General features: G+C 37.5%; 1 protein-coding gene across 1 annotated transcript in view; it reads right to left on the bottom strand.

The window, feature by feature from the left end:
- Positions 1 to 2,832: 2,832 nt before the first annotated feature.
- Positions 2,833 to 27,543, bottom strand: part of LOC132558437 (uncharacterized) — a 32,496-nt gene continuing 7,785 nt past the window's right edge. The window contains exons 4-5 of the mRNA XM_060223005.1: positions 24,722 to 24,845; positions 2,833 to 3,200 (exon numbers count right to left, since the gene is read on the bottom strand). Coding sequence (XP_060078988.1) covers positions 2,833 to 3,200; positions 24,722 to 24,845 — 492 coding nt within the window. The remainder of the gene's footprint in view (positions 3,201 to 24,721; positions 24,846 to 27,543) is intronic.

The following is a 27,543-nucleotide window of genomic DNA, read 5'->3' on the forward strand; positions in this document are numbered from 1 at the left end:
TGTGACCAGAGTATATCAGTATGGTGCTGTGCCCGTTTCGTTATGGTGCTGTGAGGTCACTTGGTGCATAAATGTAGCCACTATTCTAATAATATTATTGTTTTCCTCTTTACGTTTGCAACGCTGGAATACGTGCTCAATGCTTTGGCAATAGGATTGGCGGATCTTCTGGGGTTGTACTCTACAGTAGACCGTTGCTAAAGACCATGCAAACCACTCTGATCTATAGACAGGAGAAGTTCCATCAGCTAATGACCCTAAGGTTAAACACTAACCATAAATTCTACACATTTATCTATCTCCATGGAAAATTATTGCTCCTTGGACGTCAAGCATGGCGAAAGATTGCGTAGATCTCAAGACGGTACTGCAGGATTTATTGTCGATAAATATATATTGCTGCTCAAGCATCTTTGCAAAACGCTGCGTTAAGGAGATTTAATGCGTCTTGTTTGTTTTTCATGCATTGGTTTTCATTTCAGAACTCATCTAGTTTATACTAAATAACAAAGAAAATGCAAACATGTTAACAGGGCCAAAATTGAACAATAAAAAAAATTACAAGGAAATTTCTGAAAAAAAGTAGAATACGAACAAGTGTTCCGCAAGAGTAATCGACTCCTGCTTCATCAGCGATACCCGATATATAGATTTTGGTCAATCTAAGAAAGTAATGTCACGTTCTGAAATGATAACAAGTTCAACGACAACCAATCTACCAGGCAAGAGCGTGAAACACATCAATTCACACATGGAATTGTGGTAGTTTCAATGAGATAAGTATGACGACCGTAAAACTTTCCCAAAAACTTCATTAGGCTGGATCTGATTTTGTGAAATGCATGGATGATTTGCAAAGTCAATTTGTTCAAATAAAATATCTTTAAGTTTACAATAAATAAATACAATAAAAGAACAAAATGTGATAATTGGGAGAACAAATAATCAAACTATCGGTAAACTGTAAGAAACATACTCTTAAAATCTACCCACAAACTGAAAGAATGGCTAAGTGGGCGAATCGTAAAACGCTTTGGATGAACCACTTTGTGTGACATCCATGGCGTTTGGATCAGAGGCTTAACTTCAATTTTGATGTCGAGCATTATTTTCAAACCGATTCCTCAATAGCAACAATTTTCAATGTTGAATAACAAAAAAATCCATTCAGTCATTTTTCTCTTGCTCTATTCGGTTGTGATATTAACTACAGTCAAACTAGATTTTGTTATGTGCTCAGTTTTGGAAACTGTTTAGAGAAATCCCATCAGGACAAGAGGCCTATAGCGCTCAGCTATATTTCAGTTATCACATCAAACACATTGTATATTCGAAATCACTTAAAGAAAGAAGGAGTTCAAATTTTTACAAATACATCCAAAAGACCTAGAGACTAAATTTGGTGAAATTTCTTCCAATGTAATGGCAGGACACAAACATGAAGTATTAACCATTATTTCCCTCACTGAGACCCGTCCCTCTCTTTGAAAAATCACTCCTATCCATGCAAGGACGTTTCAGATCAAATTAGATGAAAGTACTTTTGATTTTACAAAAAAAAAAAAAAAAAAAAAAATCCCAAAAAAAACAAAAAAAAAAAAAAAAGGTTTGCCATGTTGACCTCTTTCTCCATCCCATCCCAAAGACCGAACATATAACATTAAGGTATTTTTGTGAAAGATGCTTAAAAACAAATTTGGACCAGGATCCTGAGTGAATCAGGAAAAACGAAAACATCAAGTGCTTTGTATTATCTATTTTCATTATATTTTTCTGGTTAGGAACAAGTCAAGATCGGTATATGCCATGAAACTGGAACTTTATATGAAACCTGTGTCCGGCGATTGAAAATGTCAGGGCAACCATAATTGATATCAAATCTTTCGAAAAATTAACGGCTTGCATGACAAAATGTCTCGTTGTCATTTGTAACATAAGCCGGATATGCAATCAGAAACGACTGTAATGGATATAATTATCATCCTTGAAATTTGCTGAAGCTTGTGCCAGCTTGTGGCAACACACATTGTCATTTATAAATGTGTTATTGGTTATTGAATTTCAATCGATGTCGTCAGTCTCACATCACCTTTCATCATTATCTTATTATTATTATTATTATTATCATTTTACAGTCTTCGACTGGATACGTTCATTCAGTTCCCTTAGACTCGGATTTCCTAGAAGAGATGTACTCATGCAATCCACCCTGTCTTCCTGACGAGTGTTGTATCCATGAATGGACACCTGACAACTCGATTGGTAAGCGATTATCCAACTTACTGTTCCGAACGGACAACAAACGATCTTTATACACACACTGTGAGCCGTTGAAATCCGAAGGGTCTACGTGCGTGGTACAGAAAGACATAGAAATATGCCCATGCGGCCGAAATCTGGTTTGTACTCCTAACCAGGGAAACCTTGGCTTGTACTACGGCACATGTAAGCCTTAGTGACACACATTTTCATACGGCGGACATATTTCTTCCTTGATCTACGGAGTTTCTTGAATATAATGAATATTTTATAAGTGTAATCAGCAGCAGTCTAGACGCCGACCTACTGTCGTCAGTTGATGGTGTGTCCTAAGTAACCTAGTTCATAATGCACATACTGCGCTAGTACTCACTGCCATATCGTTTTCTTGTAACAATTCCGAAACAGAAATTGAAATGTTAAACACTAAGCGAAGAAATGAAAACGTGCTATGAATTTTTGACACTACCTTGCCAGATGTACTGTTACCAGATATATTTTGATATTTAAAATCACTACATCCATATATTTCTGTGTCAGTAAGTGCAAATAAAGAAATTCCAGTAAGCAGGGTTACTTCTGTTTCGCTCTCTTGCTGGAAAGGTAGGCGTTTGAGGGTGTCTGCACCTGAAGTCCACATGCCTGTCCGACAGCCGAGGAGTTAAGATAGAGATGGTTGGTGGCTCCAGTAGCTACATGTTGACCAGGGGTCCACTGATCAGGACGAGGTACACACAGGGTTGTCAAGGTACCCAGCACAAATAACGCGGCTAACAGCTGTGGTACTTCAGAAGAAAAGTCTGCTGTCACACGCCCAGTTTTGAAATTTAATGAAGAATTACCTACAAGTAGGTCGAGACTTCGAAATTCTCCAGGAAGTGACGAGTAAAGACATCGTTCCTCTCTACAAAGGTAGATTCGGAATGTCAGAGAACCTTCCCCTGAAAAGATATAAATTATAAGTCAGTATTTGAGTAATGATGTGATTCAAATCAGAAAGATTTGTGAGCTATTGTGTGTTAGTGTGTTTACTTACATATATGGCCATATATGCCTTTCGCCTTAGTTTAACTTTCGCCGCTTTCGCAGTTTCATAAAAATAGACGAAAATCAAAAACAAAACAAAAAAATGTTGTGTTGTATGCTAATAGAGTAAGTAACACTGGGCGAAAATGAAATTCTTTTAAAACTTAAAAATGTCAAAATATTTTAAACAACTGGAAACATCTGTCCTAACAGGGACGTCATGTGAATTCAAATAATAAAACCGCTGAAATATCTGCAAGCCTTATTTCACAGGAGTCTTCCATGTAAATTTGAAATAAGACTTATCAAATGGGCTTTTAAAATGATAAATTGTATTTCTATTTTTCAGATTTGCATTCTATTCCCTTTCTTTTACATCTGGCCGAATTTTTTAAAAATATAATACTGGTTTTGATGTACACGAATTACTTGACACTAAACTTAAATCTCGACTGAAATTATTTTAATGTGATTATTTATAAATAAAAAAACGCATGTCATACACATTTGTATTGCCATACTGAAGAGGTAAACAAGCCGTTATACCTAGATTTGCAGTCATAGTTTCAAGCAACCAATATTATTTACCTCAGGAATCCATTTTAAGGTAATTGTTTTTCACTTCGAATACTTTGCTCAGATCTTTGTGCTATTTCTTATCTTTGAAAGTTATGAAGTGTAAGTGAAAATTGTTCGAGAAATAAGGAATGAAAATAGATCTGCTTCAAATGATAATAAATGCCATTAGATATACTGATTGGAAGAATTACAAAGAAACGAATTTGGTTTTAAACTTCATAGTTAAGGCTGTTGCCATCCAGTTAAGAAAATAAAAGTTAATGGAGAAATGTATCACTTACTTTTCAGCTGAGACTACTCAGTAAATACCCTTGAAAACGTATTTAATTGTCATGTAAGGAGTTGTTACCGAGAGTCTTCGTAACAACCTAGACGTAATTTCATTGGCCATTTTAATATAAATCCCAAAGCAACTGCCAATGGCATCCCATGTTCAGTGACATTTATTCCCTTAGTTTGAAACATGACCGGAACACGTGTTTCAAGACATTACACGAGGACACTTTCGAATATAGTGGTGATTGCTAATCATGTTTATACAACATCCTATTTCCTATAAATGTTGCAGCCCTCGAGGGATTTTGGTTTTCGCTATTGTAGGTAATGGAATCAAATTGCAAAAAATGGGTACTTTGTAATAAATCATGCTGTTGGATGTATTCGATAGGCATTATCCTTACCACAAACACAATTATCCACGTGAATTTTGAAAGTGTGAAAATATTTTAATAATACTAAAAACAGTATTATCAGATATTTGGTCACTCCTGGCGCATCGTTGACTCAATATGATGGTCATAACTTGCTTTGATGAGTTGTTGTAACTTCGTTTACAATCTTAAAGTGTTCACACGTCAATTTCAAACTTTGCTAATAGCTTAATTTGTGAACATTTAAACACATCATGCCCGCTTTAGGTGTTAAAAATTCTTTTAGCGATCTAAACCATTCCATTGAAACAAGATTCAAGATTTACGATAAACCCGTCTCCCGAAACAATTTATTATTAATGTAAATATATTGGAAACTTGTCACATTTGATAAAGGTTAATTTATCTGACTGTTATAGAAAAACAAATATAAACAGCAGGCTAAAAACTGACGGATTGTCACGACTACTGAAATTGCAAAAGACTGGTAACAAAAATGCAATGCCACATACTTTAATGAAGGTATAACAACACAAAATAAAACGAAAGTCACAACGACTCATCTTCCACAAAGGTGTGCAATACTACTGATGATTGATATTCACATAACCGCTGATGACTGTAGAATAATTGAGGAACAAAGATATACACAAATGGTACAGACGGACTACTAAATAGGAAAGAGTCGCACTGAATGTTGCTCTCTTACCGCGGGGGTTGGGAGTTTAGGAGTTGTCAAAATTATATCGTCATACATTTTTTGGTTAAACATTTTACCTTGGCATGTAACCTTGTGATGTACTCATCAACAATATGTTTATTTTATCTACGTAACAAGAAAAATAATTATGGTATTCGTTTGTAGACAACGTACTACCATATCGCGGTATCAGAAATATCTGTTAACTAGAAAGTGACAAGGTAGTCTGTTTGAAGAATAATAAACGTAGACCTATGTATCTCTATTTCACAATAATGCTTCAGGATGTCGATATCTCATTAATCTTAGCAACATGTGCGTCCATAAAAGGTTAGAAAGACAATTCACTTAACTTGGCTTTGTAGAGCTATTCATAAAATAAAGAAAATCCATTAAATGTGAATGCTTCATGCAACAGGCCAAGATTGCCAGATAATCTTTTTTTCAATACGGCCTGATATAAAAATCGAAATGTCTTTAAAACGACTTTTTTGTTATCTGTTGTAGTATCAAGTTGTAGTTTATTGTCAAGGAATGTTAGAGATCACAAGACTTATATTCAGCTCGGAGATATTAAGGTATATCAGAGAAGCCTGGAGTCTTTGAACTTGTGCACTGGTTTCCTAGAAAGCGTGCGAATGACTCTGATCGATATGCATGTACGTTGACCCTTTCTTTCGTTTCTACCTAGGGTTAAGAAATTATTAATGGCTGGTACTATATACGGGTTCCTGGCAAATGAAATATACGAAATGGTAACACAGAACCGTCAAATATGGCGGCAACACTTTAAACGTAAATCAATTAGCGGTGCTCACCATAGGCCTTGCCCTGAAGTGTTTCTGTGAGAGATGCTGATCACCGTTTCCAGTCTAGGTTAATAATTGACGGTTAACTAGACACCCTAGTGCGCCTACGTAAATTAGCCAGTAGTGATTCAGTAAATAACAGTAGTCAAGCGGCACTATCGTGATAAATATTCCTCAATGTTCCAAAATCGACCCAAAGGTTTCCAATATCCAATGTTAATAACTAATGAGGGAAGAACAGTGAAGAAGGGCAGAGAAGAAGGCTTCAGGAGAAAATCCTTCTTCATCATAATGATGATGTCTTGAATAAAATCTGAAACGAAATTTATCAATGAGTCATTCTCCCTACTTTCAGTGGTCACAAAAAGATATGAATTTAAAAATGCATAAAATACACCAACATTACCATGTTCATGCTACATTTTCATTCCGGTGTGATAAAAAGTACTGGATTCAGTCATATTCTTTTTGATTTTCCCGATTTACGTTTTGCATGATTTCCTGAAACTGATTCATTTGAACATTTATAAAAAATGAAAATAGCCAATATCTATTTCTGCAAAACAAATGTACATTCTTCTCTATGTGACAAATATGATTTTACCACAGCAAGTAGAAAATACCGATAAGCCAACAACTAGATTGTGATTTAAACTCAAACTTAACACTTGGGGTAGCAATTGTAATAAAAAGAAAGGTGCTTAGAAAATTGGAAAGACACGTGTTCCAAAGAGGTAAGAGTCTACTGCTTTATTGACATCAGTCATTCGAAACATTTCATCCTTCTAGGACTCGTTAATGATGATTAGGGCCAAAAGTCTAAAGTCTAGGAGACGACCGAATAAAATCAAAAGTGATCATGATTTAAGTCAAAATATAGATAGGGAGGTATGATAGCGCTATAAGTCAACAGATAATTCAATTTTGATATACAGTGTATCTGTTAACTTCAGATTGACGCCAATTACGAGTGTATATTCTAAATCGTGCCACTATTCGAATGAATTGAGACGTGACATGCTGGTTACAGCATACCTCGATGAATAAAAGTCCACCAGTAGTGTCTCCCACCCACCAAATATCTTGACGATTATGCAAAAGACACGAAAAAGTAATGTAATGATAAAATAAATAAAGAAATATTGCTTTATCATTTGAAACCTACGAACACCAAAACCATTCTAAGACATATTAAAAACCGAGTAAAAACATCAAAACCATCAAGCATAGTAACGAGCATCAAACTTGTCTAATTTCATTATTGCAGTAGGAACCATCCCCAACGGTACTCTTGCGAAATATTTATTTTACGTAGTAGAAGTTAAATCTCTATCGATGACACATATTCAGCAGTGGCCCATCTGCAACTGGTCAACTGTCAGCATGAACAAGGAAGTTGTAGGATATGAAATTAATGGGGGATTCGACTTGAGGGTAATCAGGTGTTATTATAAAGGACATATTGTCCAGTTCGTTAATTAATACCCAAAAGAATGGCAGTAGGTATCGTGTTATTGTACAGTTTCCTAAAGGAAACGTCCAGAGGGTATTACATTCAAATATGTACAGCGATCAAACAGCCATGTACGGAAATTCACACATGTTCCAGACACTTTCAAGATCATCAATCAAACAGACAACCTGGGAAACAAGACAAAGCCACTGTAATAAAGTCGATCATTTCCTTGATGCAGATTGAACAGGGGTTTTAATGGCATAATAAACAGTACCAGCTTTCAATTACTGTGCATAACAAATATATTTTTGTTCTATCCAATTTAAATGTTACTCTATATTTCAGAATTTCAATTTTAGATTTGAATAGATTGTTTTCGTATAGAGTTGCGGATATCGGCGGTGCATGATACATCGTCGTGAACTTTACATTGTGTCACATAAAGTACATTAAAGCAATCAGACATTACTAAAAGAGTTCTACATCCAAATACGGTCACTTTTACGCTGAAAGAGGTTCGGTGCTGACAATATAAATGGCATGTGAATGCAAGAGAGATGTGAAATTGTATGAGGTTTGACTCGAAAAGACGTGATAATTGATAAGCCAAAGATGTTTCTGAAATAAACCAAGCACCAAGTTTGTCATCCGTATATTGCAATTTGGAACTTTAAATTACCTAGAAAATTGCTTTGTGTTCTCTATTATGTAACAGCGGGAGTGTTAAGCAAACAATGCCAGATAACACGGGTTGTTTGTAATAGATTGGATGCATTAGCTTCAACAGGAGTCCCTATTAAGACCATGGAAACCCCTAGCGGCACACCCAACAATTGGCTTAATTATGGAATTACAGATACCTTACTGCTCATGTATAAGTATATATATCTTTTCATCTCTCTTTTAAGATAAAAATATGCCAAATTGATAGCACATGTGAACGAACGCAGATTGAATGGGAGCCGTTATAAATGTACCCCTTATTTCAACATGTTGCACAGCATTGCTATATGACCCTTACGCAAAACAAAATGTGCACCATGGGCATCGGTAGAAAGCTGTGGCTTTATTTGTATCAATATGATATGACACATTTTCATTCATTTACCCCATTTTTCAATTTGAATTAATAAGCACGAGTTTCTCGTATTATTCGTAATATGTAAAGATCAATTGATATGTAAATCAATATCGGGAATGTTTAGGTCATAACATCGACAAGACAACACATGGTAGGCACATCTGGTGGAGTTTTAGTTCAAAATGATTGCCGCTATTCGCATGCCACTATTTGATTCATTCGAATAGTGGCACGATTCTAAATACACATGTGTATTTGATCCTCTCTGAAAATGATTAGATATTGAAATATATTGAATAATGAGGGTTAGTGAACTCTTCCGTCTGGTTTTTGACATTTATTTCAACCAATTTAATTCATCCTCTTGGTTTCAAACACTTAGGCCATTTGAATCGCTAACGAGTTTTTTTTTGCTCTATTGTGTCTAGTTCTAAATTTGCATTGAAAGATGATATTCAGTTGCGTGCTCTTTATTACAAATTTTAAGATCTGTTGAATCAGACGAAAAGGAACATCAGTTGTGTTCTTTTCCTGCGAAGATAAATCTATGTTTCACGACCTAAATAATCTTATCTAAAAAAATTATTATGACCATGTGGTCGGACACGTGAGTTATTCTAAGCACACACAAAAAAAAGATATTAACGAAAGCCTGATCAATATAGCACATCATTTGTAACTAAACCAAGAGGAAATTGAATTAGGTCGAATATGATGAAAATATCATACACCAACATAACGGAAGATTATGGCCTGTAATCATGGTGGTTTGTATGCGAGCAGCAGCAAAAACCCAATAACTACAAATAATGAAACCAGTATATAGTATATTTGATCTGAATGTATCAGAAATATAACCAGTGTAACGTCATCACTACAGAAGATTACAACTCGTAACCTTTACAATACCATGCTAAACTATATTCCAGGACCTATCAAATCATTGCTTCAACATCACCATTGCTTATTTGTCAACATGGCCTTTACGATCAACGGAAGAAATGACATTTTACCAGTCTCTAATCATCTACTCTGACCTTTATTATCAACCAAGAATTCCTACTCTCTATAACTATCACAAATTGTGTTTATTCATTAATTGTAGTCACAATGCTTTGTACAATCAACACAACACAACCATTGAAATCCGACAGGCCATACAAATTTAATCCAAATCACAATGTCGTCCTCGACGGGTATCAGCGATGAAGTAGAAGACGCTTACTCTTCCGGAACACTTGAGCTTATTCGCCTTGTATTGTTTTGCAGTTTCCGTGAAAATCTTCCTTTCGATAATATTTTGCCCCATTTTGTTGAATTTGATTTGAATTATTATTGTGCTGACATGTTGGTATTTTCATATGTTTTATTAACTCTTGTGATTCTGACCTATAAAATCGACACAGAAATTACATTTAACACATGATCAATGGATACTTGACCATACAAAACGTTGCCGATGTTCAAAATAAAAAAATATGCAGGACCTACGTCGTGTTCAAATATCACCTGCTGATCCGATTACCTAAAACATGTTCTAACTGAAATATCATTTACACTGTTTATGACATATCCATACAAAATATTAGATAATATCAATCTCCTTTCTCCTCTTTAGAAGATATTCTTCTATCACATTTGTTTTTATTTTAATTATTTATAATGGCACAAGGAACTTATCGATATTCAGCTTACTTCTATATACAAAATACTTTATGTACTTTCAACTGTGTAGGCCATGATGTTATGATAGAAAACCTGCATTCTTCTAGAGAAATAGATTGTAACTGGTTCAAATCTTACTTCTCAAATAGCCAACCAAAATTCATACTTTATGCCTGGAAAATTATCTTAAAGCATCCCGCATCGGTCTATATTGGGACGGCTTTTATTTTCTATACTTTCACCATTGTAATTGTCTCCCTTTAGAAATACATTGCAGACAACACAACATTGTCAACTTCTGGTACTTCTCTTGTAACTGTAAAGGATAAATTACAATCTGAACTTATACATTTGCAAACTGGCGCATCTAAATAGAATGATTGTCTATTCATTCATGCACACAAATATGTACGATCATATTGACAAAACAAACGCACAGTAGAACTGATTATGTGTTAGATCTTTTTGATCAGCACTGAGCTTGACAAGGTACTGTCTGCGATACTGTTGGGTGTAAAGGGTGATGAATGCTTAGTAGACTTTGTTTACTCAGTGTTAGCAAAAATAATCGAAAAGCTTAGGTGTGTTGAGAAGAACTTCCCATAAGTGCTAGTATCAAATATTTTAATGTGTTTTATATTGCTCAACTGTTTGGAGTAACTGCTCTCAATATGTGACCAAAAAACTTAATTCGGCCCAAAAGTTGCCAACATTGTACAAGACGTACAAGACCCAGTCTGAACAACAGTTTGCAGATTCCAAAACACCGTACCAATTTTTTATCGAAATAATTTTGTGCAATAATTTGATAGCTCGCCTAAAGCCTCGTGTCGTATTTAAGTGATATTGGCAATTTGAAAACCCACAGAATATACAGATTTTTAAACCCATGTCAAATTCAGAATTACTAACATGCATCCGTACGTGAATAATGCATGCATGCGTAATCTAATAAAACATTTCCCGACTCTATGGGCAATGCAATTCTTGTTAACATGACTGTAGGATAAGAATGTTTTCAAATCTATGGAATTCACGGAGCATAGGATAATTCCATCCCCTAACCTGTCACGACTTGGTGGATGTTTACCGACTCTCAACAATCATTTATAGGTTGTGTTCGGTAATGAAACCTTAATCATGAACGCAAAAATGCAAAGTATACAACGTAACAAACGCCTAAATTGCTGATGCCACGATGCTTCCGAAGCAGAAGTTTTAATGAACAAGTTGAAGAGAGTCGCACAATCATATCTTAAATCTTATTTTTATTATGTGCCTTACTGTTAGCAACAGTAATACCCCAAGTTATAATATTTCATATCCGAGAGCCAAGCGACCTGTCTGTGTTGCTGTAGTTACGTTCAACTTATGAGAGTTGGTACAAACCTCGAGCTTGTTTTCCCATTCAAAATATAATGATTGGATAAAATATTGTATATTTTAATGTATATGAGGAGTTTTGACAAAAAATAAAGATGATACTTTTTTGTCTGCAAATGTTGAATTTACGATCTAGAGATTAAGTATTCGTTTTAATCAATATGCAATGTAACCATAATTTGTCGATTGACTTGATCAGCTTAATAATATCATATAGCACATATATGTTTAGATAAAAGTGTCATAAGTTGAAAAGAAATGTTTAAAATCTCCAATATTTAAGAAACCTTGGGCAACCAGAAAACTGTAAAAACTGTAACCGTTGCATTGATGTTTACACATAAGACTCTTACACACATGGCGTTGTTATGGCATGTACAAAGCTTTATTTAAATCGACAGAAGAATATCCGGACGTAATTATGCTACTTTAAATAGTGACATTACTCCGTAAGAGCAAAATGTCAGAATGGAAAAACACCTCCTTTCAAACTTACCAGTGCATGCTCACAACATCAGTGGTGCTTCACAATATTAGGACAAAAAATAGAAATGAAATATGGTTGTCCAGACAAGATTCCGTCCACGGACAAATAGAAAACCCGATTCCAGTATACTGAAAACCTGTGCTGTTCAAACAGCAGTGACCGCTCGTGTTTATAGGTCAGTGTCTACAAATGCTTTGACTGAGCATAAGCAGTGTCGTGGACAGGTCATTTCCTGAAGAGCCAAATCTGGCGACATATCTCAAGGATTGTTAATGTCACATCTATGTAAACGCTTTTAGATGGCAGCAGACGCTGCCCACAAATCCACTAAGGAAAACCAATTACTTGTGAATGGTCATGCTATGCACAGTACGGAATCAAGTATACTAATTAAGTATTTTGTTCAGAACCGCTTTTTCTGCTGTGGTATGGTTATGGAGTACATGCTCTGACACAAATACAATGGCTTCTTTCCACTGGTTGCCAACGAATCATGACAGTGATCTTTGAAGCAATTGTTATGATCTTGAGAATCTAAACATAAGATATCAAGGCATGATGGGCATGATGAAGAAACACGGTGGAGTGATTCTTGTAAAATGAACTAAAATGTGTGATAGGTTATCGCAAAGATAGCATTGCGTGGTGGAAATGAAGTAATGAAAGTAATGAAGTGACAAAACGTCCTCAAAATGTACATTTCTGCTACCACACACTGTTGTTCCATTCATGTAGTGTCCTTATCAAAACCATATCATGATAATACTTAGCTCAATGAAGCGCATACGATATCCATTAGCATTCTTCAGACAAACATTACACTTTTTCCTTGGCCGGAACACTATCCGGATAAATGAATGTCATTTATCACATTCGGTAGGCAGTCATGGTCTACAGATGGCGATAATTCCTCAATCATGATACAAAAGGAATTGTCTTGTCTGTATTACCTGAACAGGGTGAAACATGCTATCACTAATGACTAAATGTGTGTATGTTTGGGGGAGGGGTCTGTACTGTCTCGTCGGCAAGAACAACATAACGTGTTGACGACAACTATGTTTTCATTGAATACGGTCGATAATTCGTTACAGATTTTAAAGATTTGCATGAAATAACGCTTTCACAGTATGAATTTCAAGGGCAAAAGGACAATGTCTTCTATTTCGATGTACTCTTGTTAACATTTTATAATGGTTGAAAACATTACGGCTACAATTATCATAAATCTGATAAAATATCTTAACTATTACTTAGCCTCATCGTGGGCCTCATTTTCCTCATTCTATGAATATCAAATATCATATGAATGAACTTTTTAATTCGTTCTATGTAATTATATTAAAATGAAGACTCAAACCGTTATACTGATAGTCAAGCAAAACCTTCATGATATTTATCCCTTACAGGCACTTTTATGTAGAGGCAAAGCCATAACTTCAGTCGCTTCAAACGATTCAAACTTAGGCTCAGTTTATGAATTACGAGTCCTGGAATGATCAAAGAGCCGTATGGTACAGTTTGATTAATAAATTGTTTTTTATTTTTTGATTTATTGTTGTTTCACGTCATTCAAGTGTCGGGTTCGGTTGGTGGGGGAAAGCCGGAGTTCTTAGAGAAAACCTTAGACCAGTACCTGGTGACTGCCCAAGGTAGACCTCGAACCCGCGATCCAGAGTTGGAGGACAAGAGATAAAGACAACCGCGCGGTCAAAGATCCATTTAATTTCAATCTAAACTTGTATTTTAAAGGCTCTATTTACTTGCATATCTTTTTGCAATCTTGCATGCCTTCTTCATTTGAACAGTGGGAACAGTAGCACGGTACAAGATATACACATGTACTTTTTATTTTTTTTTTTAATTATATTCATTATTATTATTATTTGTCACTAAACCGAAATTGTTAGATATGAAAATTAGGTTTTTTGTTTAGTTTTTATTTATTTATTTTTTTTTCAGTTGTAAAGTTATTAGATATATAACAATTAGGAAATGTATTGAACTACGAGGCTGGTTCATCTCCTTATCTGGACTTCACATTTTATTGTGATATTCATAAATTCATTTTAAAATAAATTTTCTGAAAATCTAATTTGAATATCTTTTCTTCTTTGGAAAATTGACGCCTTGCCGTAACATTATTACTTTTGTGATGGTATCTGTATCACGAAGGGAAATAAAAAAAATCATGACGTCAGTACACAGAGAAAAAAGTACCAGAACTGATATAATACTAGAAAATAAAATCTAAAAAGGTACCAACTAATCTAACAAAACCAAATTAAGTCCCTAAAGCCTCATGAGAAATAGGTTCAAGCGAAAATCATCCACACTTTGAAAAAAAAAAAACAAAAACAAAAAACAAAGCATACAAATAGCCATCATGTGCTACCAACCAGGCCATGCAATAGCAAGTTATCATACACGCCCACACACGTCCCCATATCACATTACAGTGTAATTATAACAGATTATATCTTGGAACTGGTACATTAAAAGTTAATGTCTCATCTATCTGAGTGAAAGACTCTTGAAAAATGAACTGGTGAAAATGGTAGGCAGTCAAAGTGATATTTCCGCCATCAAAGCCCAAACGTTACTGTACATCTTCCAGTTCATTGATGGGGATGAGATCTAGTACACCGATTCGTAGTTCGCAATCAATACACAATAAGGTGGTTGCCTGTAATTTGGAGAGTACAATGCATTTCTTTGGGTCATGCCGAAGATAATAAATAAGTTATTTCATTGTTTTAAGATTATAAGGGCAAAATATGCTTTGGTGTTATAAAATATGAATGATTTTGACAGACTTAAAAGCCATTGTATTATTACTTTCAAATGAATCAACAATCAGCACCAACAAAACCTACATGAGTAGGCCAGCTATGTACCTGTAATTACATTACTCTTTTTATATATGCAGCTGAAACACTAGTATGTTAATAGTTTAATATCGTCATCTCTACAGCAGATTTATTGGAATGACGTATTATTATTATCAACATAGTATTTTATCATGATTCAATGTTGTCTTCGATAATTCATTGAAATGCCAAATCTAATCTTCACTTAAGTTTGATTAGTCACATCACCAGGTCTTCTTGAACACACAAAAAGATCAAAGTCGTATTTTCTATTGATGTCTTAAATATGGCCTGCGGTCCTATCCAGTGTGCTATGAACCCATGCTGCTGTTTCAGAATGTATTCCCTGACGTCATCTATAAATCATAGCACACAAAAACGTCATGACTTTCAATTGATGTCATTGATACTGCCTCTGGTCTTATTTCATGTTTTATACTATTTCAAAAGACGTTCAGTTATGCTTATTTTTCCCTTCTGGGATATACTTGATAACAGTAGCACCAGCAATAATTGAGCTTCGATCTTTCATTTTCTTTGCTGCTTCGTGGTGAGCTTGGTTCATCACAAGCAAGTAAAATTGGCTTGAAATATCAACAACAAATCGGCAACGGTGAGTATCCATCGTTTTGGACTAATAGTCATAGTTCATCTTATTTCATGTTAACTGGACAATATTAATTCTGATAATGTGTGTAGATCGAAACGAACTTCAAGGGAGGTAATTAAACCCATAAAGCGAATAAAAATGCAAAGACGGTGTTCTCAACGACAATATTGTTGATTGTAAGGACTAGATACACTTCAATAAAAATCGAATTTTTATAAAATTAATTTTCATTTTTTGTTATAATTTACAACAACTATTTTAATGGTCATCCAAAGCATTCGGAGTGAAAATATAAATGTTTGGCAGCAATCGTTGTCGAGATTGGTAATATACAAAGACGGACGACATGCCAAATAAGAGTAATCGACAGCAATATTCCCAGTTATTGAACTCACAGCTGGTAATCGTCACATGTTTGTGACAGCTAAAATATTATTATTTTATTAAAAGTACACATTCCCCCAATAAAAGCGTCGTACGACAGGAAACTCTACTACAAGAAAAATCTAAACTCTCCCTAAACAGGTGATATGTGTTTCTCCACATGTCACTGTCTTCATGACATTATGATCATGAAGCATCATGCGGTTTACGGATTTTGGTTGGGTGTCAGGTTACACACTACAAATATAACACAAGACTTTTTCTTTTAACAGCAAGAAAATGCATGTTATCTATGCGAGGCAATGAAGGCTTATTTTCTAGGTCGACTTATTTTCGAGATGTCAGGGTTATATACATTTACATAAGTGAAATGACACTTTATATAGGTCATCTGTAGTTTTTGTATGTATTAAATCCCTCCACGTGCTTATCTGTCCACACCCTTTCATTAATCCTAGCGTGACAAAGAGGTCAATACTATTTATAGCCACAGTTATATGCCATACCAGGATCAATAACTATGGCTTTCCATCGGAAATGATCAGATTATTCTTTAAATTCCAATCAAAGCTGGTAACAAATTTTGCCTAAAATCGGTTAGCATATGGTATTGTGATCAGCTTTTCAATAAGCTATTCCGAAAGTTACATACTTCCGTGTCAGCGGAGTTTCCCTCTGTAAAAACAGTAACCATCTTGCGAACAATGATAAAAGCAAAAATAGTGATGATGTTATTAAACAGACTGATATTTTGTTTATCTAAGGTTAAGATCTGTAAACAAGAAACGCGGGTCAATTACACCATATTACATATGAACTTAACTGTAATCAAACAGAGAGTAACTTAACAATGATTTCACAGTGATTAAACAGCTGAATTGTCATCTGGAATTATTCGGTCATATAAAGAGTTATAATTGTGATAGTGAGTAAAATAAGGAAATAAGATGCCAATAGGACAATGAACCGTACACCCAAATCCTCTAACTCTAGTTATTCGATATAAAAGTAGTGAGAGTTTCTTGTTTGCATCGAGAGTCAAGCTGCGTTCAGATACGAATTTAAGGCTAATGAAGCCTAGATGAAGATGTATTTTCCTATAATGTATATACTTGGAATGTCGTAAAGCCTTATTCAATTAACGAATAACCAAACATTTACTTACGACAGAATAGGTCAAATGCATCCCGATGAACCGAGGAACAGTAGATATTCAAAATAAAAACCAAAAGTTTAAAAAAAATAAAATATCCCCAGAATTGAATGTCCTTATTGATTGTTACGATAATGTTACACATGGTTCACAATATCGTTCATTTAGTGCGATGGCTTGACAACAATATGACATGAATAACAATTTTAATAATTAATGGGTATTGATAATGTATAATGGAGATATAAAAATAAGACATCTAAAAAAACAAACCAAAACAGCGGATAGAGCATGTCGTTAATAAAGTTAATGGACGTGATTGAATATCTAAGCCTGTTAAGTGTAACAAACGAGGGTAGTCAGATTTGTTCATCATACTGATAATATTACACTTGACGTTCGTAAGCGACTGATTGCATGTTGACATGTGATAACTGTCAGCGTCTCATCCCTTGTATAATCAAACAGAACACGTGCAATTCGTTCATTGTAACTACGTCAGGATTATTTAACGGTCAAAGTCAGAGACCGAACGACAATTTACATATATAGAAATACATGATTTGAAAACAAGTTTTGTTATATTACTTATTATAGTTTAGAAAATAAATAAGTAAGCCTCATACTTATATAAGCAAGCCAGTTATCATTTTTTTGTGATAAAAAAAATAATCAAAACCCTTATGTAATATCATAAATAACATTGAACACACTTGATTACTGGTAGCTAGACACACAAGACATTTTGACTGACGTCCGTCCAATGAAGGACCAAGCCTTATTCCTATATGAAAACATGGAATTTTCCACCGACACTATGGGCTTTGAATCTGTAATAGTGGTGGCAAGTTCGTTATTACTGACCTGACACTTATAGAGTCCTGTGATATGTATTGATTTCGATTCAAATTGATGTTTCACACCATTCATATGGCTAACTGACGATCATATTCTCATATTTTTGCCAGCGCCGTTTATCAGATTATGTAAATCGCAGTGTCAATAAACGATATGAAACAAAAATGATCGATGAAATGACAGCAAGAGATATATTCCAAAGTCCGTTAAGTGCATAACCATTTCATTTTCTCTATATTTAAGGGATTGTCGTAAACTTTGTTCCTTATCATTCCTTTATTGGTTTAAACGCGATAGGCATAATAGAAGAAATTCGGTCACCTCTGTGCTACGCATGAATTTTTATTTAAAGGATGGTTCGTATCGCGAATTACATAATATGCCATGAAATTGCGTTGGCTCAAGTATTGTTTATGGAATGGGTCGGGATATGCAGCCTACACGTGAGACATCATAGAAATTACTGATACTTATAACACGCTCATACAATATAATAATGATATATGTGTATGTTACCGCCTTCAGTGGTAAGGTATCAACTAATAAAGAAAGTAAAGGTCTGTAAGAGACACAAACAAACCATTTGCATTTCCAATTAGAAAAACTCTATATTTTCATATTCTATTAGAATTTCTTTGGCGTCAGTCTCAGCTAAAACGCGTCTGGCCACAACAACCTATGTCCAATAGTTTGTTGTGTGAAATGGAGTAGAACAATGTCACGTTTCTATACGTGGACGCTAAGATAATTTAGGTAGCAGGAAACAGCTAATTTGCATTTTTGCTGTAATTGTTGGTTATGTTTGAGATACACAGGTATAGCAGTTTGGTTATGGAAAATATATCCTTACAGATATATATATTTTTAAACTACATACCAGTTGCAACAATAGTAGAAAAATGAAAATTGTGTAAATGAAAAAAATCCTCTGATTTCTGATTTCAGATTTCCATGGTTACCAAGTCAAAAGAATGCTAAAAATGCAAAAAAAAATACTGCTATTTCCAGCCTAACGCTACAACTTTACAGAAGAAATTTATTTCTGAAACTGTCTTTAAAACACCGTGACGATGGTAACAAAATACTTACACTTCAGTAAATTCCAGTTCGGAATGCCGTCACAACATGACCACGTGTAAACATTATGAAAATTTCACTTCCTCTAAATCTAGTTTTTGGTGTGTAAACATATATTTCATTTCAGTAATAATTACCATAACTTTAGTATGCAAATATGGTACCTACACCCATCTTTGTATCCCAAAAACAAAAGATTCAAAAATCCCGCCCTCCCTACGACCATGAGCCTTCACGTCATGAACATAGAGTTATTTCCCTCCCTCTTATCATTATGGCTACCGGAGCGGGCGGACGTGCTATATTCAGCTGAGTGCCTTCCTTTTCCTTTTAGCTTAAGTCTACCTTATAGCCGATTATTTATATATCGGTTTATTGCTTTAAACCCATCCTTAACTATAACAGTCTTTGCAGACGTTTATTTAGTTAATATATCCTGCTTTTAGGCCTTAATCGGCCGGCCTTTGTTCGGCCTTTGTTCGGCCATTTTGCTATACTCCACGCACCGAGCGCGTATCTACGTGTTTTGCGCTGTTCGGTTTTTTCGTGAAGTTTTTTCGCTTTTTATCGGTCGTATTATTTATTCGACCGTATATTTTGCTTTGCTTTTTTACGTTTCGTTAGCTTTTGCTTTCGTTCGTATTTGTTTGTTGGAGTTGTGTTTTTTCACTCCATTTATTTTTGTTACGTTTATTTGTATTAATAACTGTTGTTATTTGATTATTTATTTCGTAACAATGGAGAGGATGTTGCGCCTTTCCATCCAAGTTCTGTCTTACATAGACTTCCTGACTGTGAGTCTATACAAGGTATCCGACTTGCCTGAGGGTCGGGTACCAGAGACGGAACAGGCCGACATTCAGGACAGGCTTACAGCTGCCCTGAACGCGGCGTTGAGGGCATCGGCGGCCTTACAGGTCTCCCTGCTCGCCAATGTCGTGTTGGCTAGGCGATTTTCTATTTTAAAGAATCGCCCAGTCGAAGAACCTTATCTTTCCCGTCTATTGACTGCCCCCTTCACTGGCTCTACCCTGTTCGGGGGAGCTCTTCCTTCTGTCCAGAAGGATATAAAGGAGGACTCGGTCGCCTCAGCACTCTTGGTGAAGAGGTTTCGTTCCGAGAAGGCCAGCACCTCGCAGGGGTCAGCGCCTCCCAAGAAGAGGGCTAAGTTTTCGGCTGGGCAGGCGTCTGCCCAACCCAAATCGCAGCCATACTTCAAGGGCAATAAGGGGAAAGGTAAGAAAGGTAAGAAACCTCCTGGGGGCAAGAAGAAGGGTTCCTGACTCTTTCTTCTCCTTGACCGAGACAGAACAGGGGTCTGGCGGGGTGGACGGCGGTCCTCCCGTTCAGGTCTCTTGTCCTTCTCCCGCAGGCTCAGGCTCCGGATGGGCGGACGATTCTCTGTTTTGGCAGGGACTCGATCTGCCCCAGCCAGAGCTTCCTGTGGGCGGGCGTCTCTCCGCTTTCCTATCCCAGTGGCAGGAAATTACGGAGGACGTGTGGACGTTGTCGGTGGTCAAGGAGGGTCTAGGTATTCCCCTTCTTCAGGATCCGCCTCTTACCGCCCAGCCGATCTTCTTTCCTCCTCCGGGGGATTTGGAGAAGGCTCGGGCGATCCAGGAGGAAGTAAGGACCTTGCTTGCCAAGGGCGCGGTAGAGGAGATTCCTATGTCGGAAATCACTCCCGGCTTCTACTCCCGAATGTTTCTCGTTCGGAAGAAGTCCGGAGAGTGGCGCCCGATCATAGATCTCAGTGCCTTCAACAGGCACGTAGATTCTCCTCACTTCAAGATGGAGACCCCACGGGGCATCATGGCCTCCGTGAGGGAAGGGATGTGGGCAACTTCAGTAGATCTGAAGGACGCCTATTTCCATATCCCCATCAAGAAGTCGGCACGGAAGTTCCTCCGTTTCACGTGCAACGGCAAGGTCTTCCAATTCCGGGCCATGCCCTTCGGGCTGACGACAGCTCCCTTGGTGTTCACCAAGCTGCTGCAGGTAGTCGTGGGATTCCTTCACTCTCGCGGAATAGACGTCCACATCTATTTCGACGACTCCCTCATGCTTCACAGGGTGAGGGAATCGTTAGTGAAGGATACCAGGCTGGTCCTGAAAGTCTTACTCAAAGTCGGCTTCATTCCTTCCAGAGAGAAGTCAGAGGTTTCCCCATCTCAGGACTTTGTCTTCCTGGGGAATCGTTTCGATACGGTTCTGGGCATAGCCCTACCACCGGTGGAGAAGTTCGAGAAGGCCAGGGCTCTAGCTCTGTCCTTCATCGAACGGTCGCAGGTCCAGGTACGTTGGTTCCTCAGTTTTCTGGGGTATCTCAACGCCCTGGCAGATGTGGTCCCCCTAGGGAGACTTCACATCAGACCTCTCCAGATGTTCCTCCTGTCCAACTGGGTTCCGTCATCCAGGAAGTGGGAGGCCTGGATAACTCTCACTCAGTCGGTCAGGGAGTTCGCTCGCTGGTGGACCATTCGGGAGAATGTTCTCCGCGGGGTTCCTCTGACCAAGCCTGTCCCCTCTATGACCCTGTTCACGGATGCTTCCATGACAGGATGGGGAGCTTACCTCGACGGCCATTGTCGCTCGGGGGAGTGGTCTGGGGATCAGCTCTCGGAGCACATCAACGTGCTCGAGATGAGGGCAGTTCTTTTGGCACTGCAATCCTTTCGGGGATTCCTGCAGTCCAAGGCGATTTGTGTGGCTACCGACAACTCTACAGTTGTCGCGTATCTGGAGAGACAAGGGGGCACCAGGTCTCACATCCTGTGTGCCCTCTCCATCCGCATCCTTCTTCTCTGTCAGGAGATGCAATTGTCCATTACGGTCAAGCATCTTCCGGGCAGGTTGAATGTGTTGGCGGATACCCTCTCCAGGCGCCGCCAACCGGTGTTGACGGAATGGCAGCTGTGTCCCTCGGTCTTCCGGGGAATTTGTCAGGTGTGGGACAGACCTTTGATAGATCTGTTTGCCACTTCTCTGAACAATCAGCTGCCAACCTTCGTCTCTCCGGTCCCAGATCCGAAGGCTTGGGCTGTGGACGCCCTTTCTCTGGACTGGGACGGGATGCATGCTTATGCATTCCCTCCCTTCAACCTGGTGGGCAGGGTGCTTCAGAAGTTCAGGGAGCATCACTGCTCCTTACTTCTGATAGCCCCCCTGTGGCCGAGGCAGCCTTGGTTTCCGGAGCTCTTGTCGTTTCTGGTGGAGGAGCCACTGGCTCTCCCCACCAGACCGAATCTCCTACGTCAGCCTCGGTCCAGGACGACACACTCTCGACCAGAGATCCTCCACCTTCACGCGTGGAGGCTATCTCTGGAAGCCTCGCCAAGGCAGGCTTTTCTCGAGAGGTGTCAGATCGCATCGCGCGATCTATCAGGGCTTCCTCTTCTGCCGTCTACCAGTCCAGATGGAAGATCTTCTGTGATTGGTGTGTCGGCAGGGAGGTTGATCCATTCGAAGCCTCTGTTCAGCTGATTGCGGATTTCCTACTCTCTCTGTTTAGGGACCGCAATCTGGCACCTGGCACTATTGCTGGCTATAGGACAGCAATTGCCAGTGTCTTGGCTTTTTACGGCAGGAAGGAGATAGGTTCTTCCTCATCTCTTTCTGCCCTAATCAGAGGCTTCGCTTTGGATAGACCCAGAGTTCGGCAGCTGGCCCCGCAGTGGAATTTAGCCTTGGTGCTAGATTCCCTGACGAGGTCACCTTACGAGCCTATGGAGTCTGCCTCTTTGAAGTTTCTAACTTTTAAGACAGTCTTCCTTTTGGCTCTGGCCTCTGGACGAGGAGGAGTGAAGTGCACGCCCTGTCGTCACTTCCTTCCTGCCTTCGTTGGTCCAGAGGCTACGCTGCCGTTACTCTTTTAACTGATCCTTCCTTCCTTGCGAAGAATCAAGTCCCGGGGTTCTCGCCCGATCCCATCAAGATTCCGGCTTTGACTAGCTCGGAGGAGAGGGATAGATTGCTTTGTCCCTGTAGGGCTCTTAGGTTTTATCTCGATAAAACCAGGGGGGGCGGGGCTCCAGATCCCGTCTATTTTTTCCTATCAAACAGGGACAGCGAGACATCTCCTCCCAGTCGGTGTCTAGGTGGGTATGCCAGGTCATTAAGTATGCTTATGAGCATTCTGATGACCAGGCTCGGGCGAGGGTGAGAGTGCGGGCTCATGAGGTAAGGGCCCTCGCTGCATCCTGGGCCCTTCTTAATGGGTCCTCCTTTCAGGAGGTCATGTCTGCTGCCTTCTGGCGGGGCAGGGATACATTTACAGATTTTTATCTGAGATCCCTGGCTTCCCACTCAGAAGGTTTGTATTCTTTGGGACCTCTGGTGGTTGCACAGTCTGTGGCTGTGCCCCCCCCCCCCCCCGTTAGCCCCGGGGCTCGTCTTTTCCGTTCGGCGGCACGTGGTTTACCTGCTCGGTCACGGGGAGGTTGCCCCTTCTTATTCTATGCACTCTGTCCCCCCTCCCTACTAAGTTTAGTGTGCTAGATGGGCTGCCTGGCTGCTAGTCACCACTACGGTAAGACGAATTCGCATACTAAAGTTATGGTAATTATTACTGAAATGAAATTGAGGTTTTTTAATGTAAAACCAATTTTCATGAGGTAATACTTACCATAACTTTATGGAGTCCCACCCTTTCCTCCCCTCTTCCTATCTGCCTGACTGCCCCTCTACGGGTGCTACATAAAGGCTAAGAGGAAGGGAAATAACTCTATGTTCATGACGTGAAGGCTCATGGTCGTAGGGAGGGCGGGATTTTTGAATCTTTTGTTTTTGGGATACAAAGATGGGTGTAGGTACCATATTTGCATACTAAAGTTATGGTAAGTATTACCTCATGAAAATTGGTTTTACATTAAAAAACCTCAATTTAAGACTGCCCAAACAGTAACCTCCAACACAATGCAAAAATATTCTTCAGAAAAATATGAAACCACTTCAGCATGACAAGACCAATTTTAGCAAGGATTTATTTTTTTAACTTTAACTAAAACCGTTACAATGGAGTGATCTAATGAACAAAAATAGCATCCATAGCCACACCTAGAAACTGTGTACTGCTACCTCAATCTACGAGCTAAATTCCTCCAGTACATGACAAATTAAGACAACAAACCATAACAATGAAAATCAATAATAGCATCCTTTTTACTTTTTACTTTTTCAATCAGCTCCAAAATACTTTATTAGAAATTAGAGAATTTACCATTGAGAACTTCTTCGGGAAAATCGAAAGCAAGATTTGTTTAAGGTCGTGCGGACGGACGAGGAACGATTTGAATTGTCCACCATCATATATTGTTGGGATAAATATGATGATATATATACATATATATAATACAACGAACGCAGAAATCCTATATGATATTCACTTCTCTAATCTGCCGCTAGCTATCAAGGCAGTGTAAGAAATCATTTACACATTGTGTGACGAAGTATAATAATTCTCAAAGTGTAGGCATAAAAGATAATCAATATTAGCTCATTAAATATAACACAAGTCTGTAGAATTTGTTGCAATATCATATGATAAAAAGCATGATAGTTTTTCCTACGAACCAAAACTTACATACCTTCAATCAATGTTAACAATGATATCAGACCAAGAATACATGTCTACCATAACAAGGACAAAGTAATTTGATGTATGTGAGCTACTAACCTTTGTCTTGACCAGGGACCCATCTTCCTCCAATCACACCCCAGTCGCCCTTGTTATCTTTGATTAAGAATGCACGCTCGCCGCTGACTGGTGACAAGCATACGTCACGTCCTATGTTAGATACCTATAACAAATAAATTTTTTGGCATTGATTAAAATCATTTTGAAATATGATATTCACTGTTTTTCTTTATATAAATATCCATTTTAAGACCAATCAGTCCAAAGACTAAACACAAAGAATATTTCATCACGGCAATTAATGTCTTTTTGATGACTGAAAATTAAATTTCTTCGCTGAAAAACGGATGTTATGAATGTCAAGCGAGTACATTATCAAAATGATTCAAGACATTGAAATAGACGATAATATCATATTGCCCAAGAACTGTTAGAGATGCAGAGAAAAGTTGGGATATTGGGACGGTATAAAAAAACGTTTCTTGTAAAAGAGGATTCTATAGTATACCGAACAAAGTAAACTTTTATCACCGTGTGGTGTAAATACAAACCAGATATGTTAAAATGATCATAACGTAGTGTTCAGTTGTTTACACGAAGGATGGATGTAAGGATGAAGAGGTGACATGTTATGCCTCGTCTTATTAGAGGTTTTACAATATCGATATGGTATTGTGCAGAAACGGTGTGTTGCTCGCAACGTTCGAAGAACACCATATTCACCTCCTTCCGTCAAATTGTATGGTCATTATACAAAAGAGGTCGACTACCATGGGGACTTTATTAATGATGTGACAAGAATTCGACTACTTAAGTCTAGTTATGACAGCTGACTTAGAGGTTGTTATATGTCAAAGTTAACACTAATCGAGACAATTATGTTTGCCTTGTGTCTCGAATCTGTGTCTACACACCAAACACTAGCTCTACATAAAGTGCAACTTTTTTTATTTTGAGTGTCTACACCTGGCCCTACTTGTATAAAACATTTCAACTTGAGATTTCCTCAAGTCGAGATTTTCCTCAGCTGATATCTCCTCAAAAACGGCTTGTATAAAATTTTCCCAAGGAAGGCATCGGCTAGGATGTCCTGAAATTCCTTGAGGAATTTTCATACAAGATATTTTCAAGGAGATATTAGCTGAGGAAAATCTCGACTTGAGGAAATCTCAAGTTGAGATGTTTTATACAAGTGGGGCCTGGTGAGGTTATGAAACCGTTCCTAATTGGAACTCACTAATTTGTTATCATGAAAGTATTGTCAGTTTTTAGACAGGTGTAGTGCTAGGTAGGATTTTTTTGTTTTTTGGTTTTTGTTTTGTTTTATACAAGTTTTCTTTCTCTTAGTTACTGTAATGGTTATGTAGTTAATAGATATAAATGTAAGGATGTACATTTCATAACCAATCTGCTGTACCTGTATATCACAAACATGACCTAAAATTTTAGGGAAAATGGAAATCAACAGTTTCCTGTTACCAGAATGTGTGTATGAAGGATTATCTGTATTATCACCCATGTTTATAAAACATATTACAAGATATCGCTAGCAAAAAAAAAAAAAAAAAAAAATGGTGAGTTGATTCCTTTAAAAAAGGCATCTGATTTCCTCATCAAAGAAATATCAGGTAAATTTTCGCTTATAATATACGTTTCTAGACAACTGAACCTTTTCACATCCTATTACAAATTGGGATGTTTTACACACAACTCTAAATTCTTTTGACCATCTCTATCAACAACATTTTCCAGACACCTGATCCATTGTCTCCTTTTCAATCTAGTTAATCTGCTACGAATCAAGAACTTTTTCATTGTCCTGTTAAGATTAGAATTCAACTTCATATTGTACCGTCGTGTTTTATTTGCCAATGCGGCGGTATCAAAAATTATCCAAGAAAAGGGTCCATTATGCAAATGTCAAACAATTTTTGCAATTTACACGTAATCCGAAGTATTTTTAATATTAAGGATCTAACGGATAAAGCTATTTAAATTAAGGGTATACTCCATTTTTTAATAATATTAAAGATGTTCCTTAAATATCGTCAGATTTCGTTTTCTTATAAAAAGAAGTTTCAATACCATGATATATAGCACTTGATTAAATCTTAACTATCACATTTCTATCGAGTACGCCAACTAGATTTTTCCAAATTGATTTCCCCCTGCTTTTCTTTTGTTTTATGAGAGTCCGATGTCAAAGAAAAGAGCACCACCATATCCTTTCATTGTCAATAATAAAAACGAGAAATCTAATGATCGATTTGTATATGTTACTCTCTCAGGGCTGAATGAATAGTTTTCTACATTCAACCCTGGCACTGATTTCTACATATATATATCGTTCCTTAAAGGTTATCATTTGTGACCCTCCAATTCACCCTAGTACAACCTTTTTTCTCCACTTTGAAAATTATTCTATTTGCGATCTCTACTGACCACTAAGAGACTCTTATATTAGGCCCTGTAGTTTCACGCATTTGGGTTTCAGACGCCAAAGCTTCCAGAATAATTTGAAACATATAATTTAATTACATGAATATAAGTGAGCATATTGAACATCCTTGTTGTACTCCTGAAATTTTAAATATTCTTAGATTTTAATTAAATGTAACTGGAGTTACGAGTATCAAATAATTATATGGTTTACTTTGCTACCTAGTCGATGGAAAATTGTATTTCTAAAACTCTTGAATTTTATTGCTTTCGTATACGAAAAAGATAATGGAAAAATCAGCCATATCTAAGATAACAGCTTTGTTAAGCCAGGACGCATCAAATTTCTAAGTGGGGTTGTCTTTTAATCCTGCATACTGAAAATTATTATCGAATTGATTGGGGATTGTAAAACAAGCTGA

This window comes from Ylistrum balloti, unplaced genomic scaffold, assembly GCF_031769215.1.
Source record: "Ylistrum balloti isolate Yb309-2 unplaced genomic scaffold, AGI_CSIRO_Ybal_v1 Utg370790, whole genome shotgun sequence".
NCBI lineage: Eukaryota > Metazoa > Mollusca > Bivalvia > Pectinida > Pectinidae > Ylistrum > Ylistrum balloti.